The following is a 19,628-nucleotide window of genomic DNA, read 5'->3' as shown; positions in this document are numbered from 1 at the left end:
TTTTTTAATGTAGGGAGCCATTTATAAAAGTAAGTGTTGAAAATTTTGTAGCTAAATATGCTGGCTAAATATATATTTGCAGTTGTTCCTTTGTGCCCACTATATTACCGTCTTAAATCAGTGAGGAAGCTGAGCTCAGAAGGGTCCAGCAGCTGCTTGACGGAGGCACAGCTGGTAAATAGGGCAGCTGGAGTTCACCTAGGGCTTCCTGATTCTGGAGCCTCTGCCTGCCTTCCTCAGTGTGCTCTGACTTCCAAAATCGGTGTCCATGGCACGATGCCTGGAAGATTGTTTACATGTTGGAATGTTCCTATATTTACACATGACAATGTCTCAATAATATCTGCATGTACATAAACATATTGCTTTGTGATGAGTAAATACATATAGATCAGGACTTCACCAGTCTGCAGTCTAGTAGGAATTGAACAAGCCAATCCAGGTGGAGAAAATAAGAATTCTACATGATTCTGGAGCACTATTCACTCAGGTTTTTTTTTCTTAGCAAACATGCTCATTCATTATATATTTTCTTTTAAATTTTAAAAAATTATTTGTTTAATTTTGAGATTATAATTGGAAAATCTCCCCTTCTCTTTCCTCTCACTACACATTTCCTTTCTAAATATTTTTTTATTTTTGAGATTATAATATAGTTATATCACTTCTCCCTTTCCTTTCCTCTCATCATACATCTTCAATAGTTTTCGATCAACATATGGATTTCCTGAGCCCAGAAGATAGATCATGTGAGGTGCAAATGTGGATTGATGTCTTATGGTTAAAATACAAGTCATCTCCGATACAAACATTATCATTACTCATCCATCCATCCAGGAGATGAACTATGTGCTATCATAACAACAATTTTGCATATTAAAAATAAAAATAGGCATTTCCAGAACTAGTTCTCAGATGTCAGAAATGATTCTTACTGGAAAAAAAGTTAGAAATATGTAACTTATTCCAGGCTTTATGATATGTTACCTTGCATGGTAGGTTGGTTATGAGTAGTTATCTTTCTATTAGCAAACTTCATTTGAATAATTAATATAGCTTTGTGTCTTATTTACATTTATGTGAGATTTCTTCCAATGAATACAATGGCATTTCTTTCAAAATAGGGGTGAGACAGACTTTTCATGAGCTGGGTCAAACCCATACCTTCGTGACAATAGCTGGTGAGGTTTTGCTCTCTTCTTACTTTATACCCAACAAAGGCCTGTGCTGCGCAGACTACAGCACACCCACTTCATCACATGGAACAGGATGGAAATACCGGGGAGGACACCACACACAACCACTCAGGTATGATGCGAACCCCTTGAGTTCAGAAGTGGAGCCAACAGTCTTACCTGTTGTGTTGAAACCGAAGAGGAGAGGGCAGGACACAGCGAAGGCCAGCACCCACACAGCTGTAATCATGAGTGCCACACGCCGACATGAGCTCTGCCCGGTTCCATGCTGATAGTGAACTGGCATGACCACTGCTGTGTACCTGTAAAGAGTATGGACGGGGTGAGGCAGGGTGGGAACCCCAGGTGAAAGAGGTCCATAGGGGGTGACTCATACCGAAGCAGATGACAAGAGAAAAGTCAGTTCGTTGAAGAGAGTTAAGAAAAGTGTTTGATCCCAGAGGACGAAGCAGGAAGAATAGAAGAGCTGGATGGTGGGGAGGAGTGCTATGGGATGCTGATATCTGGGCATGATAGGACCATGGCATGTATTAGTTTACTGCAGCTATGGTTACCTGCACAGACCTGCAAAGATCAAGCCAACACATATGTCAACATTCCAGCAGGAAGTACTGAGTATATTTATAGATAGACAGATATTATATATTACTCATAATATCTGTCTATCTATAAATATATTTCTATATTTGGTCTGTGTGGTCATTTGAATGTAATTGGCCCCCATAATCTCATAAAGAAGTGGCATTATTAGGAAGTATGGCTTCGCTGAAGTAGGTATGACCTTGTTGGAGGAAGTGTGTCACTATGGGGGCGGGCTTTAAGGTCTCTTCTGCTCAAGCTTTGCTCAGTGTGACCCTCAGACCATTTCCTGTTGTCTGCAAGATGCAGGACTCTCAATTATGTCCCCAGCGCCATGTCTGCCTGCATGCCACCATGCTCACCACCATGATGATAAGGTGAACCTTAAGAGACTTAGTTGTTCCTGAATTCAAAGAGCTTCAAAGCATGAGAAATTATCCTGCCTCGAAGAGCAAACTGCTCTCCTTGGTTCTTTGGCATGGAACGGCAAAATGCCTAGAGAAGCGCTGGCTGACAGTTGCAAGACAGTTAAGAACCACATTGCTAGAGTTGTAAGGAACCGAATCCTACTGACAACCAGAACATGTCAGGATGACTATTCACGGTCCTTCGCACAACGTGGGTTCTGCCTCATAAACCGACGACAAGCGCAGTGTTCTGACTTACAGAAACCGTGCTGTTAAAGTGGTGTGGTTTCTATTTCTAAACTAGCGATCATTTGCTTCACCACGGCAGGAAATGAATATGCTGTCACTGGCTCCTCTTGTAAGCACAGGTCAAAGCTGATTTTCTTCAGCGTGAGCTTGACTCCCTCCACGAACATGATCTTATGTTGGTTCCTGGCATGAACTCATGGCTCCAGCCAAATTGGCCTGGTAGATACTTTCCCACAGTCTTTGTCTAGTCCGTTATCCTTCCTCCTCCCTGAGAGTTCAGTCTTGCCTTCCTAGCATCCCAGCTGAGCTTGGGATGAACCTCCCTGGGCTTCTCCAGCTAGATACTTCTAACTTTGAACTTTGCACTTATGCCAACCCATGGCATTGGCATCCTGAGTGAGGTGTCTTGACTCATCATGGAGCCTGTCTCCCCCCTGAGGAGAGATGGCCTCTAGGTCACAGCATGTCATAGCTTAATATTCCCCATAGATCCATGTACAAAGCAAGTAAGAAGCTATTGTCTGTCTCAGGGACCATGAGAGGTTTCCTTCCTCTTAAAAGAATGTTTTAATCCTAGGCAGGCCCGTGGGAATTTAGGTATGGGTCTCAGTGTAGATCAACAATTTTTGTATTTTCAATTTCCAGGGAACAAGGATGCCAGATTTAGGGCAGGAATCTCCTTAATTTGTCTTGCGCATCTCAAGCCTTGAGCTGAGGAAGAGCAAGATGCATGCTGGGTGAGAAGGGGTTGGGCGATGGCCTCTGTTCTTCTCGTGTGTGCCCATGTCCTGCACTCCAGCTGTGCCTCTTATGCAGCTATTTTTTGAGAGTTGACATCTGTGTTCCTAACAGAACAGTGTAGAGATTGCTGTGAGTTTTGAGACAAAAGCTAACTCCGAGTTTGGTTTGTAATGCAACAGTGACAAAGGTGGCTTCCTTCTGAAGATGGAGAAATAGAGTTCTTGATTTAGCAAAATCCTCTTAAGAGTCCCTATCAATTCCAAGGGAGGCCATGGCATCCCATTCCTTTCTTCTGGAGCACATATTACAAGCCCTTCCACGAGCCCCTGCCTGGGCTGTGCAGGAACACAGCACGCTTCACCTGGTGGTCCTCCAGACCTCTCAGTCTGGGGACGTCTTTTCTGCTGGGGCTCCAAGTCAAAAGTGGTCACTAGGGCCTTGTTTGTGGTGACCCTCGGAGGAGAGGCTGAGACTTAAATCCTGCTGCTGTCACGGACAAACAGCTACTGAAGGCTGGGAACGGAAAGATAAGACCACTTTCTCCGGCTCAGACTTGCAGTCCTTCTTTTTAGCCATACTTAGTTTTTACTGTATAAATTTTATTATTAAAAATGCAAATAAAGAAAAACATCACACACCAAAATTAGTCCTTAGATGTAGATTAGAACCCAAAGAGGTTACATATGAGCTAACAAGCAGCTACCAACTGGCTCTCTACAAACACACACACACACACACACACACACACACACACACCACACACACACAGCCCTAATTTGTAACATTCATTCATTTCTGTGGCATAAATACTCCCACCACTGTTCACATCAAGCCATCACCAAAGGTTCAATAACCAACTCAAAAAATTCCTAGGATACTACGGATCGATCAGCCCTCACCCGGACGGTTCCAGCACACTAGCAGGAGCTTCACACTGTCTTAATCACGCTGTACGCTCATCAGCTGTGCAGGGTCCATTAGTTCAGCCAGCAAGGGCGTGTATAGAACAAGGCTCCGTTCTTATAGAGACGCACTGTAACTTCAGGGAAGTCAGAATGGACCCAGTGTTTCCCAATGGAGTGATCCTTCGGTCAGTCAGCTCTCCTATCTCCAGGGCCAGTCAGTGTCTTTCACAAGGGTCCCGTTCCCTCTTAAGCGGACATGTAGCTCTCTTAGTCCTGCAGGGACAAGGGTTTGGGGTATGAAAGGGTCCCACTGGCTCGTCCGTGGAGACCAGTGTGGCTACCCAGAAACTGAACTTCCCCCAAGGAGCTTGATTCTGCTAACAGTCAGTGTACAGGGGTGTGGAGATTGTGGAGGGTTCAGGGGAGTGTGTGCGCGTGCGGGGTGTGCTGCGAAAATGCACATTCCCCGGCCATGCCTGTAGTGGTGTCGCTGAGGTACTTTTAAAGTGCAAGCCAGAAATGAGTATTTTTAACATCTAATATATCTTCTTAGAGAAGTCTGAGAAAGCCTGCATTAGGGAGAATCCTGTCAAAGCTTCTTGTTCACTTGGGGAAGAAATGAGAGACAAGACTACAATCTTCCTCTGTCACATTATACTTTCTTCCTTCTTTTTAAACCATCAAGCCCGTAGAATAAATGAGGCCCCCCAGCATGTCATAGGTGGGTGGCTAAGAGCTCGAAGTTGTTCCAGAATCCACCATTAGAGGGCACCAAAATGCAGCAAGAACTTAGCCAGCTCCGCCGGGGTGAGAAGTTCACGGCTCACCTGGGGGCTCTCCAGGCTCAGTGGGGAGGCAGAGCGGGAAAACCGCCCCCCCCTTTCATTCCCGGAGCCCTGCGAGGACCCCGCATTCCCACCCAGGGAGATTGCTTAGCTTCTGTTTTTTTCTCAGAGAGATTCTTGAAGGCCAACCGCAGGCAAGCGGAGGCCAAAGCGCCTAAAAAGGCTCGGCCTGGCTTGGCCAAAGAAGCCAGGATATTACCCGTCACACTCCTCCTCCGTGTTTCCGCAACTACCTCTCTGGGCCCTCTCTCCCGTGGAAAACTCAGCTGACCCGAATGCAGACAGTGTGCACTGTGGTAAAGCCCAGGACTGGGGTCTGAAATCCAGTTTTGCAGTTTGACAGCGGGCCGGTGGCTTCAATTTTCTGTCTCAATTTTCTCATCCGTACAGGAGGGTTAACCCGCCGAACCGGACTGTGTTCACAGCTATTGAATGAGATCACATTGGTGAAGTGTTTTTTTTTTTTTTTTCTCTTAGTACAATTTAAAATTCAAAAGGCGGTTCTTACTGTTATTACCATCATTATTATGCTAGCCTAAGAGATCCACGATTGTTCATGTCTGTGTGGTTTTAGGTTTTATGATTGTCATTCTCTTCCTCCTGATTGTCAGGCAGAACATTAAATTTATTTATCGATCAGACAAGTGTTGAGCACTTTCTTGTGTGGCCCACTGTCGGTTTGGCAAGGGTGACTGATTGGCCTAAAGTCGCTTAGATGTTGAAATTGGCAGTGTGACTTCACAGCTAGGGACCCAGAGTTAGGCTCCAAGGCCGTTTGCTGTAGGAGAAACTGGACAGGCTTGGTGGCACAAGCCTGTAATGTCAGCATTCATGGTGGTGGGGGGGGTGAAGGTGGAGGCAGGAGAATCCCCAATTTGACTGGTAGTCTTTGCTAGGTGTCATAACCCGGTTTCACTGAGAACATAGGAAATTCTACTTCTAGAGGAAGGTTGCTGGTGTGACCTAAGCTTCCTTCCTAGGTCCCCCTTCCTAATTTTTGTCAACAACGGGGCGTATTTTTTCCCATTTAGAGAGGACTCTGGGGTAGATGGGAGAGCAGGGTCCAGTTTGGGACCTGTGACGAGGGGACCAGGACCTCTTCACACACGGAGCACGTTCCAATCCTCAGTCTACGGATGCGTGTTCGCCAATGTCTTAATATCATGGCTGTCCCCCAGAAAGCCATTGCTGTCTTCAAATGGGGGTGCAGGTAGAACCGATGAAAACGCTCGCAGTGACTGCGGGAGGAAAGGGGTGCCTGGCCTGGGTGGGAGGGCCTGACTCTAACTCCCTGCCTGGTTTTAATGAGCCCAGAGCTCCGAGGGGCTGCTTTTCACCACCTTTTATTTGGTCAGACAGGGGGCTCAATAAATCTTTAGTTCTGTGGACTCCCCTGGTGGAGTTGTTGAAGGAGAAAGCTTTTTGCAAATGACTAGAAAGCCCTTTGCAAATATAAAGTGCTTATTTAGATGCAAACTAAAAATCCAAGGTGCCTGTGACTCATCTGGTACCTATTGTGCTCGCTGCAAAGGCGCGGAGGCTAGCTTGTGTACTGGGTGCCATTTGAGAGCCACTTAAAGAACTCTCTGGTGAATGAATTTGGTTGCATTATTCCGGGGCTCCTCTCCGAGGACTCTAATTTTCACCGCTTTGGTTGTGTCCTCCTTTTCTGACACGTTCTCAGCGGCCTCCTTGAGTTAGCACTGACCCAGGATACGGTGGGAGGGGACTGACCTGCTGGGAAGACGCAGGAGCCGTGGGGTGGGGGCTTGTGATCTGAAGACTCCCCACACTGATTTTTAAAAAGGAAAAAGGCGGCTTTAATCCAAGCACCCAGAGCCAAGCCTAAGAATCTAATGACAATAGTATTTATTACTTGCTTTCAAAATCCCTTTTATTATTTCCTCTTTTTTTCCTATCTCTTACCACCCTGCTATTACGGTCCAGGGCTTCATGACCAAAAAAAGTCCTGAATCCATTTGGTCAAGTTTGTCAGGCTGATGGCTGCCATTGTACGAAGCCCAAAGGTCCGTGTGAATAACTGCATTTCTAATGAATTGACCAGCTATCTGGCATCACATGAACAGATTTTAATGCTGGGTATTGCACGCTGCTGGGAAGGAGATTGGAGACAGCTTTTCTGAAGCCCGTTTGCATTCCTAGGATGGGGGTGGGGAGCTCTGTTTTGAGGTTTGCTGAGGACAGTCCATTATGAAATGTAAGCCCCTGCCCCATTGAGATTGGAGGCACAGCTCTTCCTTCAGCTTTGAGGGGGGCGCTATGCATTCTGGGAACTTGCTTCTATGAGCCAGAAGACGATTCAAAGTTTATGCTAGCTTATTCTTATTGGTTGAGTTTTAAGGAAAGAACAGTGAAGTGTGTGTTGATATGGCTGTAGCCAGCAAAATGATGCCCTTCTGAAACTGGAGAATAGTGGGTCTGCCTGGAAGGCAAACTGCAAAAAAAAGACACCCTCTTCTGGCCAACTCAGTTCAGTGAAGCACTAGCTGCATTCTGTTCCCACATCCCTTCTTTGAGGCCCAAGCTTCTTGGCCTCACTCAGCATCCAGTGTGTGTGTGTGTGTGTGTGTGTGTGTGTGTGTGTGTGTGTGTGTGTGTTGAATATATAGGTCACTCACTGGCCTCTGTGTATGAATGTATTGAACAGATAGGTGTACTCTCATGGGGACAGAGACTCTCTCAGAGGGTCAGAAGCTGGGAAAGGAGGGAGGGGCTAGTCCAGACTCTCCCTAGAACTTGGATACTCTTCATTTTGTCAGTGGTCAGCTCTACCCTGCAGCCTGCAGGGACCTGAGGAGTTTTCTCAGAGACTTCCTCCCAGGGGCAGCCTGTGTTCTGCAGAAAAGAACTTCAAGTAGAGCCAGTATGAAGTCCAGTAGGAGTTCATCAGGAAAAAGTAGTAACGGGTTTAAATTCAGGCTCTGGGGGAGAGAGAGAGATTTAGGAAAAGGGCAGTGTATACCCAAGACATGGGAATGGTCTTCTCAGGGGCCACGGTTAATGCCTTTATGTGATTTGGATGGCTTCTGAAGTTACTTTGTTTAAAGGTTTTATTTTTTTATTTTTTTTACTCTTTTTTTTAATTTATTTATTAAAGATTTCTGTCTCTTCCCCACCGCTGCCTCCCCTTTCCCTCCCCCTCCCCTAATCAAGTCCCCCTCCCTCGTCAGCCCAAAGAGCAATCAGGGTTCCCTGGTCTGAAAAAGCCTGGGTTAAAACCGGTCTTGCTGAACATAGTTTATGAGGACTACTGAGACCTCAAGAACAATGGCAATGGGTTTTTGATCCTAATGCACGTATTGGCTTTGTGGGAGCCTAGGCAGTTTGGATGCTCACCTTACTAGACCTGGATGGAGGTGGGTGGTCCTTGGACTTCCCACAGGGCAGAGAACCCTGATTGCTCTTTGGGCTGACGAGGGAGGGGGACTTGGTTGGGGGAGGGGGAGGGAAAGGGGAGGCGGAGGTGGGGGAAGAGACAGAAATCTTTAATACATTTAAAAAAAGAAATAAAGCATTGAATCATGAAAAACAAAAACAAAAACAAAAAAACCGGTCTTGCTGAACATTATTTAAAGGTTTTAAAAGCAACCCCCCTTCCCCTTTTCCTCTCTTTTCTGGGCTACACTAGAGAGGAGTACAAGCTGATAAAACCATGGATAGGGGCAACATTCATCATCCAGGCTAGTCCCAAACTCTTGATCTATCTGCCTCTGTCTCTTCAGCATATCTTACCAGCATGGGCCACCATGCTAGCAACACAGGTGGTATGAAGGAGAAAAAGGGGAATAATGGGGAGGGAGGTTTAAGTAGAGAGAGGAAGAGAGGGTTGGGCAGAGGAGGGGTGTGAAGAGGGATAACTAACACAAAGGATGTTTGAGAATTGTGGTGTCTATTCTTGCTTGTCAGTTTGACAATGTTTGGGAATAACTAAAATCCCAAAATGGAGGGCACACCTGTTGATGGGGAAGCTTAGTTAACCAATTTTCTTTAAGAGGTGGGATCAAGTTAGGGTGTGGCTTGCTGGGACTTGGAGAAAAAGTGGCCCAGGTGCTCTCTGTGTGGTTTCCTTGCGGCACAGCTGAGCTTGGACTTCTCGTTCCTGTTTTCATGAGTTTTCCCCTTGTAATAAATAAAAATATAATTGTTTTATCTCCTAGCTCACCTGGTTATTTCCTGAATCGAGCTAATTTCTACAACCTGTGAAGGACTTTTGCTTAATTTGACATAAAAGACCAACTTCTAATCTGGATCTTGAGGCAGGAAGACACACCTTTAATCTGGGCTTCACCTTCTGATGGAAGTCTACGAAATGGTATTGAAGAAGGAAGCTTTTGCTCTTTGCCTGATTGCTCTCACCTTGCTAGCAAGTCCATCCCTTCACTGGCATTAGTGCCTAGTTCTTCAGGAATACAACATCTACTGAAGACCAGCTGAGACATGTAGCCTCATGTACTGAACAACTTCTGGATTCTTGGACTTTGTGTTTATGGTCAGCTATTGTTGGATTAGCTGGACCACAATCTGTAAGTCATTCTAACAAACCCTCTTTCTGGATATATCTTGAGATCCGTTCTATAAGTTCTATTACTCTAGAGACCTCTGACTAATATAAAAATCTATATTAGAATTTATCTAATAGAAACCTATTTTATAAGCTTCATATACACATATATTTATATGTCTACATATTTAGTCACATATAGAGAGGTTGAATTGGAGTTACCATACATAGAAGATAATGTTTATCACAGAAAGCCATAGGTGTCAGATAACTCCCATGAGTTGTTGATCAAGGGTGCCCTGGTACCCTTGATGGTAAGACACCATTGCTGAAGATGCTATATACTTTTGGTCACAGAACATGGGGAAGTCAAGTAGGTACTGATTCAGAAACTTTCTTCCTGATGGCTACTCTTCAGAATACAGAAAGAGGCTATGCAGGCTTCTGGAGGTGGAAGTGGGGAGCTTTCAACATTCTTACCTAACTCTTAACCTTATGTGTGCAGTAATGACAGGTGTGGCAAGATATGCCCATACAATACAATAATGGTATTTATGTTATGGGGCTAACAAATGCTTTCTAATTAGATTTAAGGCCTGCTCCACAGGAGGAAATGAATGCCTGGTACTGTAAATCTGACCCATAGCTGCAGGCGCACAGGCCCTAGGGGTAAACCTACTACTAGTATTCTGTTAAATAGACACAGTATCAAACTGCCCTCTAGAGTCATATGTCTGTACTCACAGATTAGTGCGACCCTTACACCTCATCGGAGAAGCTTCTTTGTGCAGTGGATGTAGTTAATTCAGAAACCTACATGTGGTCAAAGGGCAGCAAGTAAGTCAGGACAAATGGGACATCTATATTCTTTTTAAAAAAATAATTAATTAATTAACTAATTAATTAATTAATTATCTATACGGTATTCTGTTTGTGTGTATGCCTACAGGCCACAAGAGGGCACCAGACTTTATTACAGATGGTTGTGAGCCACCATATGTGGTGCCGGAGAGTTGTATGTATTCTGTCAATCATGTTATAAATAAATGCTGATTGGCCAGGCAGGAAATATAGGTAGAAAAACCAGACAGGAAGTAGAAATGATGTAATGAGAACAGGAGAATTCTGGGAAGGAGGAAGTTTATTCCTCCCACTCCTGCCCAGACCATGAAGCAGCAGGATGTGAGGATAAGACTGGAACAGTCTTTTCAGGATATGACGAGACTGAAAAAAGGTACTGAGCCACATGGCTAACATAGATCAGAAAAATGGGTTAATCAAGATGTGAGAGTTAGCCAGTGAGAGGCTAGAGCTAATGGGCCAATCAGCTTATAATTTATGGAGACCTATGTGTTATTTTCTTTGGGGCTAAACAGTTGTGGGGTAAAGGGCGAGACAGAAACCCTAACAAACAAGCAGGCCCCCTCATGTTACACATATGGGTTGGCCCCCTCATGTTACACATATGGTTGCTGGGAATTGAACTCAGGACCTTCGGAAGAACAGGGAATGCTCTTAACCACTAAGCCATCTCTCCAGCCCCAACATCTGTATTTCTTTCAACACTGAAGCTTGAGTATCATTGCAGAAGAAAGGGCAGAAAGATTATAAGAGCCAGAGGGCGGCCAGGGAGGATAAGACTGGAGCAGTCTTTTCAGGATACGACGAGACTAGTACCTGAACATGCTGGCAAGACCTATCAACATTACAGCACCAAGAGGGGAGGGGCTCATGTGCCCCCACCCCTAACTGAGGAGCTATTGACAACTGATCATTTCTGGGCAAGAGAGTTAGTTTTTATAGGTTGGCCACACTCTAGGGGATGACTCCCCATTAATTAGTATGTGAGCACCATAAACTGGACGCAGAGGGTTATTAAAAAGAAAAGGGAAAAAATAGGGCATGAAGTTGGGAAGGGGTGAGGAGGTGGGGACTGGGTCTGGGTCTTGGAGAATGGAGGAATAGGAATGAATATGATCAAAATATACTGTTAGAAATTCTGAAAGAGTAAAAACATTGTATTAAAATATCCATGGTTATGGTGGTTTAAATGAAAAACAATCGCCACAGCCTTCTAGGAGTGGACTTGTTGGAGTAAGTATGGCCTTGTTGGAGGAAGTGTGTCACTGGGGTCAGGCTTTGAGGTTTCAGATGCTCAAGCCAGGCCCAGTGTCACTCTCTCTTCCTGCTGTCTGCTTAATCGGAAGTAGAATTTTCAGCTACCTCTCCAGAACCATGTCTGTGTGCATACCTCCATGCTTCCTGCCATGATGATAATGGATTAAGCCTCTGAACTGTAAGCCCACCCCAGTTAAATGCTTTCCTTTATAAGAGTTGCCACGGTTATGGTGTCTTTTAACAGCAATAGAAATCCTAAATAAGCCAATGGTCAACTTAGATGGTTTAAGAATCTCTTAGGAGGCATACCCCTGAGCATGTCGGAAAGGTGTTTCCAGAGAGGGAAGACTTACAGTGAATATGGGCTGCACTATCCCCGGGACCTGGGGTACTGGACTGAATAAAATGGGGAAAACAAAAGGAAATCAGCTGCGTACCACCATTCATCTGTTTTTGCTTCCTAGTTGTGTGTGCGACGTGATTAGCCACCTCAATCTCCTGCTGCAGTGCCTTCTCTGACATGATAGACTGTACCCTCAGATTGTGAACCCAAACAAACCTTCCTTAAGTTGTTCTTGTCTGGTATTTTGCCATAGCAACAAGAGAAGGAACTAATACAATAGGTTAGAAGGGTCAAAGGGATTCTTATAATAATAAGTTACAAGGGAGTTATGAAATACATCTTGACTGCAAACAGATTTATGATATTGTTTAAAGATTCTCAGTAATACCTGGGGAGGGAATAAGGTTAATCTCAAAGGTATTATATGTTTTGTTTGGTTTAAAGCATAGGTTATTATTACTTTAGCATTCTTATTTGAAATAGCACTATAAAAAAGGAATATTATTATCTCTACGTAGGTGTACTGGCGGGTTTTTGTCAACTTAGACTTATCTGGGAAGAGAGAATCTTAATCGAGAAAATGCTTCCACGAGACAACTGTCCTGTAGGCAAGTCTGTGGGGTTACTGTCTCACATTATGGCTGATGTGAGAGAACCCAGACATTGTGGGAGGTACCACCCTGGGTTGATGTCCTGGGTGCTGTAAGAAAGCATCTTTGGAGGGCTTAGTGGTTAAGAATGCTGATTGCTCTTTTAGAGGATTTGGGCTCAATTCCTAGCACCCACACAGCAGTTCACAACAGTCTATAACTTCAGTTCTGATAGATATGATTCCCTTTTTTGGCCTTCAAGGGCACGCGCGCGCACACACACACACACACACACACACACACACACACACACGGTGGTGCTTAGACAAACATGCAGGTAAGATACCTTTATGCATTAAAAGAAATTTCAACAGGCTGGAGAGATGGCTCAGCGGTTAAGAGCATTGCCTGCTCTTCTAAAGGTCCTAAGTTTGATTCCTGGCAACCACATGGTGGCTCACAACCATCTGTAATGAGATCTGGTGCCTTCTTCTGGCCTGCAGGCATACACGCAGACTATTGTATACATAATAAATAAATAAATAAATAAATATTTTTTTTAAAAAAGAAATTTCAAAATCTGTTTTTAAAAGAGAAGGCTGGCAATATGGCTCAGTGGGTAAAGGCTTTTGCTGCCAAGCCTGACAACCTGAATCCGTTCTTTAGAACCCACATGGAGGAAGGAGACATCAACCCCAAAAGTTTTTCACTGCTCTCCATTTGAGACACACACACACACACACACACATGAACTAATTAATGAAATTGTAAAAACTTAATAAAAATATTTTTTAAAGAAAAAAAAGGAGAAAGCAGGCCGAGCAATCCAGGAGTGGGCCAGTAGCAGCATCCTCCCTGGCTCTGCTTCAGATCCTGCCCCAGATTCCTGCCCTGTTTGAGTTCTTGCTCTGACTTCTCTCAGTGATGAACTGCTACTTGGAAGTATAAGGTGAAATAAACCCCTTTCTCTCCAAGCAGCTTTTGGTTGTGATGTTTTATTGTAAGGACAGAAACACCAACTAAGCCAGTAGGCAATCTTCATGGTAAAGGTGTGCCAAAATTCTTGACTCTGAGCTGCTGAGAATTTAACCAATGAATTCAAGAAGAAGGGGACTCTTTCAATTTTGTGCCTTCTTAATTTCCCCTGTCTTTCTATCTTGTCTTACTAAGGCAAACCCATTATTCGTATACAATTTAATATGTTTTGGTATACTTTAAATGGATTAATTGTATACCATGTGAGTTATTTTTCCACAGAACTGTTAAAAAATAAAGTGGTAAGAGTTTTTATAGTATTTTTTAGCTCTAACATACAAGTTTATTGCATAATTTCTGGACATTTAGTTCATGTTGTAGAGACATCAAAGTGTGGGTTTGCCTAAGTATTGCCTTTAGCAGCCCAGCCTGAACATTTATACTGGGACTAGATCTTTACTACCTCTGGTTTTCCCTACCATGCCAATTACAGAGCTTGGATCAAGAATACTAAGCTGAACTCAATGGTCCCTGGCTTTAGGCAGCCAATGTTGCTTCCACAAATAAAACACCTTTACTATGTAGGCCAGGGTGCCCTCAGATCCACAGAGATCTGCTTCTCTCTGCCTCCCAAGTGCTGGGATTAAAGGCGTGCACCATTAGGCCTGCCTCAACATTGTTTTTCTTAGTGGTGATGTTGTTAAACTACCCTCTAAAGATGCATGTCTGCATCCTTAGATCAGTGTTGCTTTCAACCTTAGTCAGAGAAGTAGTGGTTAGTGCAGGGACCCATTCCTGAGTAAAGTGTTGAAAACTAATGGCTATGAGTCCTCGGCTGTGGGTGGGACATCTGTATCAAACCCCCTTCCCTACCTCAAGGCCCAGAGAACACTGGAGAAGAGGAGGAGAAAGAATGTAGGAGCTGGAGGACTGGAGGAGGGCTGGGAAATGCTCTTCTCTAGGCCCGGTGTGGCTGCTGCTCACAGAGACTCACTTATTGGTTACCCCCACAAGATTTGCATACAATCAAGTCAGTTAATGGAGGGAGAAGGGCCTTGGAGGTCCCATGCCTTCTTCTGGCCTGCTGGGGCACTTCATGAACATGCCACACAGCTACACGTGCAGGCAAAGCCACAATCACAGAAAAGTCACCTTGAAAAAATTAAGAAAGCAAAAGTGGATTAGTGTGAGAGTGGGGGTGGCCATGTTGAATCCTTGTATAGATCAAAGAGACGCTCAGAGCTCTCCTTTTGATGGGTTCTCCAGAGGGTTTGAAGGGCCAGACAGAGAGCTGTGAAAGATCGGTGTGAGGTCACGGGAACCTCAGGTAAGCAAGGGTGACAAGGAAGGACAAACAGAGGCAAATTAGAAAAAAAAAGTCATGAAAATAGAGTTGGTAAGTGTACATTGGTTGAGAGCCGTAGGTAGAAGAGATACAGGTCAAAGAAAATCCAAGAGTTAAGGATAGAGATGCCCCAGTGAGAGATTATTAGTGAAGATGGTTTGCTGTTTAGAATTAAGGGAGGAAGGAGGGGAACAGCTGGAAACCTGGTGAGGTTCACAACTAAACTTAGGGTGGCTCATTTGGAGTCGTGTAGACGGGAGTTCAAACTCTGACATGGCTGCATTCGAGCTGTAGGACTCTAACAGATTATCTGGTATGCGGACATGAAGGTAGTAATAGCACCTTGGAGTTGGGAAGATGAAATGAGTTAATGGATAGTCATTTAGCTCAAAATGGTAATTCTCGCAAAGGGCAGTCTAAACGACCCTTACACTATCTGTATAGCCAGGCTCTCCCCGAAGCTCCTACAACCAGGACCAGAGGTGGCTGATAGCCCAAATGCCCTCTATGCCGTCTGTATGACTGAGTCCAGGCCAGATGCTTAATCTAGTACAGGTTATCTCCAGAATCCATCTTGGAAGAAATGACATGTGCCCTGGGTTGAGTTTTGACATAATTATGCTTCCTTATGCACTGGGGATTGTGTGTGTGTGCGTGCATGTGGGCGTGCATGTGTGTGTGCATGTGTGTGTGTGTGTGTGTGTGTGTGTGTGCACGCGCCTGAGGAAGCCAGAAGAGGGCATGAGACTTCCCTGAACCTGGAGTGTGATCTGCCCAATGTGAGTGCTGGGAACTGAACTCCTGTCCTTTGAAAGGGCAGGATTGCTCTTAGCAACTGAGCCATCTCTCTAGTCTCAACTTGCTCTTTTTAAAAACTCTATAAGGGACATGTGCAGATCACATGGCTTCTAAAGTTGCCTTTTTTTTTCATCCCTTCTTCTCTCTCTTCTGGGAAATACAGCCATGCTTGACTCTCTTACCCTTTTTCTTTCCTTTTTCACTCTCCTTTCCAAAACCAACCAACCAACCCATCGATAGACTGAGGTAGGCAGGGATAGTATAATGAAAACCAAAAAGAAAGAGGCCAGACACTTAGGAGCTAGAGGTTGGCGCAGGAGAGCATGAAAGTCTGCAAACAGTGTAGAACGAGATGCGTCATAACTGCCCAAGACCAGCATAGCCAACTGAGATGGCTTCACTTTGCTTTGCCATGATGCTACCTCCACATCATTACCTTCACAAAGTCTCCACTTCCCATCATGCATCTGATACCATAGCATATCCCAAAGCCCCACACAAGAACAGAAAGGGGAAAGAAACCAATTTGGAATAAATCTTGTTTCTCAACTTTGACTCAATAATAACTCCCCTGACCCCAACTTGAGAGTTTTCCCATAAGATGCTATCCTAGACCTCAGGCAGGCAGCATTATTCTCTTGAGGAGTCCACACTCTCTCCCTCCTATCATTGGGTATTAATTATACAGTATAGTAGGTACAGCACTTCATCTTGTGTACTTTTCCCTGAAATGACACTTTCTCCTTATTCCTTCCTTTGTTTTCTATGAATTCTTTCTCTGAAGGTAACAATAACTTGGAAATGTTGACTAGCGATCTCAATCTGCTCTGTCTCTCACAGAGATCCGCCTGCCTCTGCCTCCCGAGTGCTGGGATTAAAGGCGTGTGCCACGACCACCTGTCTGCTCTGTCTCTCTCTGAGACCTCCCCAGCCTTCGTCAGCAATAAAACCAACTACAGGATTTCCTAATCAACCCACTTTATGTCTTTTTCTATTCTCTCCCTTTTCCTTCCAATTAGGAATCACAAAAGCCTAAAAGGATAATGGGAAAACAACCCCCAGATCCGGGATGCGGGGTGGAGGGGGGAGTAGGTTGACTGGATGAGTAAAAAGCCCAATAAACCTTATAGGGAAATTATTTCCTGTCACAAGTCTTTTTCCTCCCCATGTGCAAACCATATTTTAAAAGAAAAAAAAAAAACAAAGAAAGAAAACGCGTCAGTGGCAAAGTTCCCTTGAAAGTGACACCAATATCTCAAATGAGTAATTTCTGTACCGCTTTATGGCCCCATGTCTCCTAAGCCTGGAAGGGGACTCCCAGCCTTACCTGTCTATGCTGATGGCACAGAGGTTCAGGATGCTGGCTGTACACATCATGACATCCAGGGTGACAAAAACATCACAGCAAACGCGGCTGAAGTTCCAGACTCCACCTGTCACCTGGCCATTAGAGACAAGAAGGATGTTAGTGTTTTCCCCAGGAAGGAACAGTAACCCAATCAACTCTCTTGCCTTCCCTAAGATGCTCATCATAGATGCCAATGCACCTTCCTGGCTCCCCACGGTGGGTGCCATCAGTACCAGAGGGCTAACAGGCACAGAGGGTATGCCAGGATGTCTGGGGTTGATTGATAAGGAAGGGATGGGACAGAGCGCTAGAGCTACGAGAGATCTTCAAGATTAGTTAGTGCAGGGATTCTCAGAGTGGCTCACAGTGGGATATTCGTTAAAGACGAATACCCCCTAGACCTAGTGATTCAGAGTCCCCGAATAGGAGCTCATGGGCATTCATCTTAAAATAAGCACACCCCAGTTGTACCAAAGTTTTGGCAGTCAAACTTGAGGTTCAACCTCAGGGGTGCTCCTGGAGTTAAGTGGTGTGCACATAGATACATCTTATCCCATAGATGCACAGCTGTTAGTAACAGAGTTTGGGTGGCTGCCCAATGTGAGCCTTGTGCCAAAACTGCCTCTCTGAAGCCCTCTGCCCAGCAGAGAGCTCACCATGTGCTAAGAAAATAAGCTAAGAACACCTTTTACATAAACATGACTCCAAAGCAAAATTTTCTGTGACTTCAGACTGTAAAGCTTGGAAACATTGTAAGACTTCTATGAGAACAAGACTAATCCGTGAGACTGCTTTTGACCCTGCCCCTGTCCCCCAACACTTTGTCTCAACCTCTAAAAGGTGGGAGAAGGCTGGACCCAGAGGATCCCTCAGCTAGGTGATGCTAGCTGTGACCTGATGCCTGTGCGCATGGAATCGACCTCCAGAGCTTCCTATGAGTAACAGAAAGCATCCGGGATTAAGGCAAATTATATGGTAACATATTTATATTTTATTTTTGCATGTTTATATAACCCAACTTAGTAAGCAAGATGCATCAGGGACAATGCAGCTTTTTGAATAGCTATACACCACTACTTACAGGCTCTAAGGTGTGTGGGCTGTCATTCTGGGGGATCACGGCTCCCAGTGAGAGTTTGTGTCACTGGTTGCTGCATTTTTGGTGTCTTTTCTAATCAGCCATGATTGCCATCATGAGCTCATCTAAGAGACGGGACAGAGACAAACAGACCGCAGACGCTGACCAATATGAGTGAAGGAGGAGCTGCCTTCTGTCTGGTTCCCATCTGAGACCTGGGTTGGGTGAGACTTCCTGTGTCGGGTCCCTAAAGCCCTGAAGGGTCCATCCTCCTTCTCTAATACCTTCTGGAGTTTTTTACCCTCTCAGTCTCCCATTTAATCTCTGTTTGGTCATCTTCAGGCTGTTTTGAGAAGCGCTGGCAAAGATGCTTTGTTTGGAAAAGTTCAACCAAGTGAAGTAATCATATTTGTTCACTTGGTTCTTGATTTACTTCCCCCAGCTAGATCACTTGGCTCTGTATAAACAGAGGCCCGGCATAAATTTATAGGGATGCTGAGAACCAACATCTTCCCAGAAGGAGAGTTTATGGATTCTCATCTACAGAGTCACCACACAGTGACTCCAGAGAACCAGCAGGGAAAGATGATTTTGATCACACAGGACAATTGCATGATATGAAAGCTCCCCCGCTCCAAACTGACTGAATTTTGTGTTCCTGATTTCTTTTCCTTCCTTCCTTCCTTCCTTCCTTCCTTCCTTCCTTCCTTCCTTCCTTCCTTCCTCCCTCCCTCCCTCCCTCCCTCCCTCCCTCCCTTCCTTCCTTCCTTCCTTCCTTCTTTCCTTTTTTCCTTCCTTCCTTCTTTTCTTTTCTTTCTTTTTTTTTTTTTTGAGACAAGGTTTCTGTATAGCTTTGGTTCCTACCCTGGAACTAGCTCTTGTAGACCAGGCTGGCCTCGAACTCATAGAGATCTGCCCGTATCTGCCTCCTGAGTGCTGGGATTAAAGGTGTGTGCCACCACCACCCGGCTTGTGTTACTAATTTCATTCTACATATGTCTATTGAGCAACTGGAGTTGTGACTTGGGGAAAACCTACTTTTCCCCCCCTTATAACTGAGTGAGTGTGTCTGCATGTTGTGGGAAGTTTAAAGGAGACAGAAAAGTTGGGACTGCAGTCAGCCTGAGTGTTTTCTGGTGGTTCATTCACTCATTCATTCATTTTTCCATCCATATATTTACCAAACAAGGACTTGTGAGGCTGTAACAGTCCACAGAAGGAAGGCATAGGATGCTTGTTTAAAGGTTTTGTAAAATGTACTACAGGGTGTATCCTTGAAGACTTACGTTATAACTGGAGAAAAAAAGGCATTCCTCATCATTATTATTATTATTACTTATCATTATATGTGTATGTATGTGTGCCTGATGTATATGGGCATGCATGCCATGGCATGAGTGTGGAAGTCAGAAGAAACCTTAGGGGAGTCAGTTTCTCTCTTTTCTTTTTCGTGTGGGTTCCATGAATTGAACTCAGGCTTATGGGGCAAACGCCTTTACCCGGAAAACCATCTCACCATGCCTGGACAAGGCGTTCTTGAACACACTAACTAGAGATCGGTATGAATGCCTGGTACAATTACTACAAAC

The 19,628-nt window shown here is 44.6% G+C and overlaps 1 protein-coding gene across 1 annotated transcript in view; it reads right to left on the bottom strand.

Moving 5' to 3' along the window:
• Positions 1 to 19,628, bottom strand: part of Drd3 (dopamine receptor D3) — a 58,454-nt gene that overhangs the window by 12,973 nt on the left and 25,853 nt on the right. Inside the window, exons 3-4 of the mRNA XM_050149034.1 lie at positions 16,941 to 17,053; positions 1,356 to 1,498 (exon numbers count right to left, since the gene is read on the bottom strand). Coding sequence (XP_050004991.1) covers positions 1,356 to 1,498; positions 16,941 to 17,053 — 256 coding nt within the window. The remainder of the gene's footprint in view (positions 1 to 1,355; positions 1,499 to 16,940; positions 17,054 to 19,628) is intronic.

Source organism: Alexandromys fortis, unplaced genomic scaffold (assembly GCF_014885135.2).
Source record: "Alexandromys fortis isolate MF-2015 unplaced genomic scaffold, M_Fortis_MF-2015_v1.1 scaffold_4, whole genome shotgun sequence".
In the NCBI taxonomy this organism is placed as follows: domain Eukaryota; kingdom Metazoa; phylum Chordata; class Mammalia; order Rodentia; family Cricetidae; genus Alexandromys; species Alexandromys fortis.
Note: the sequence above shows the minus strand (reverse complement) of the source record. Positions and strands in the feature narration are given on the sequence as shown.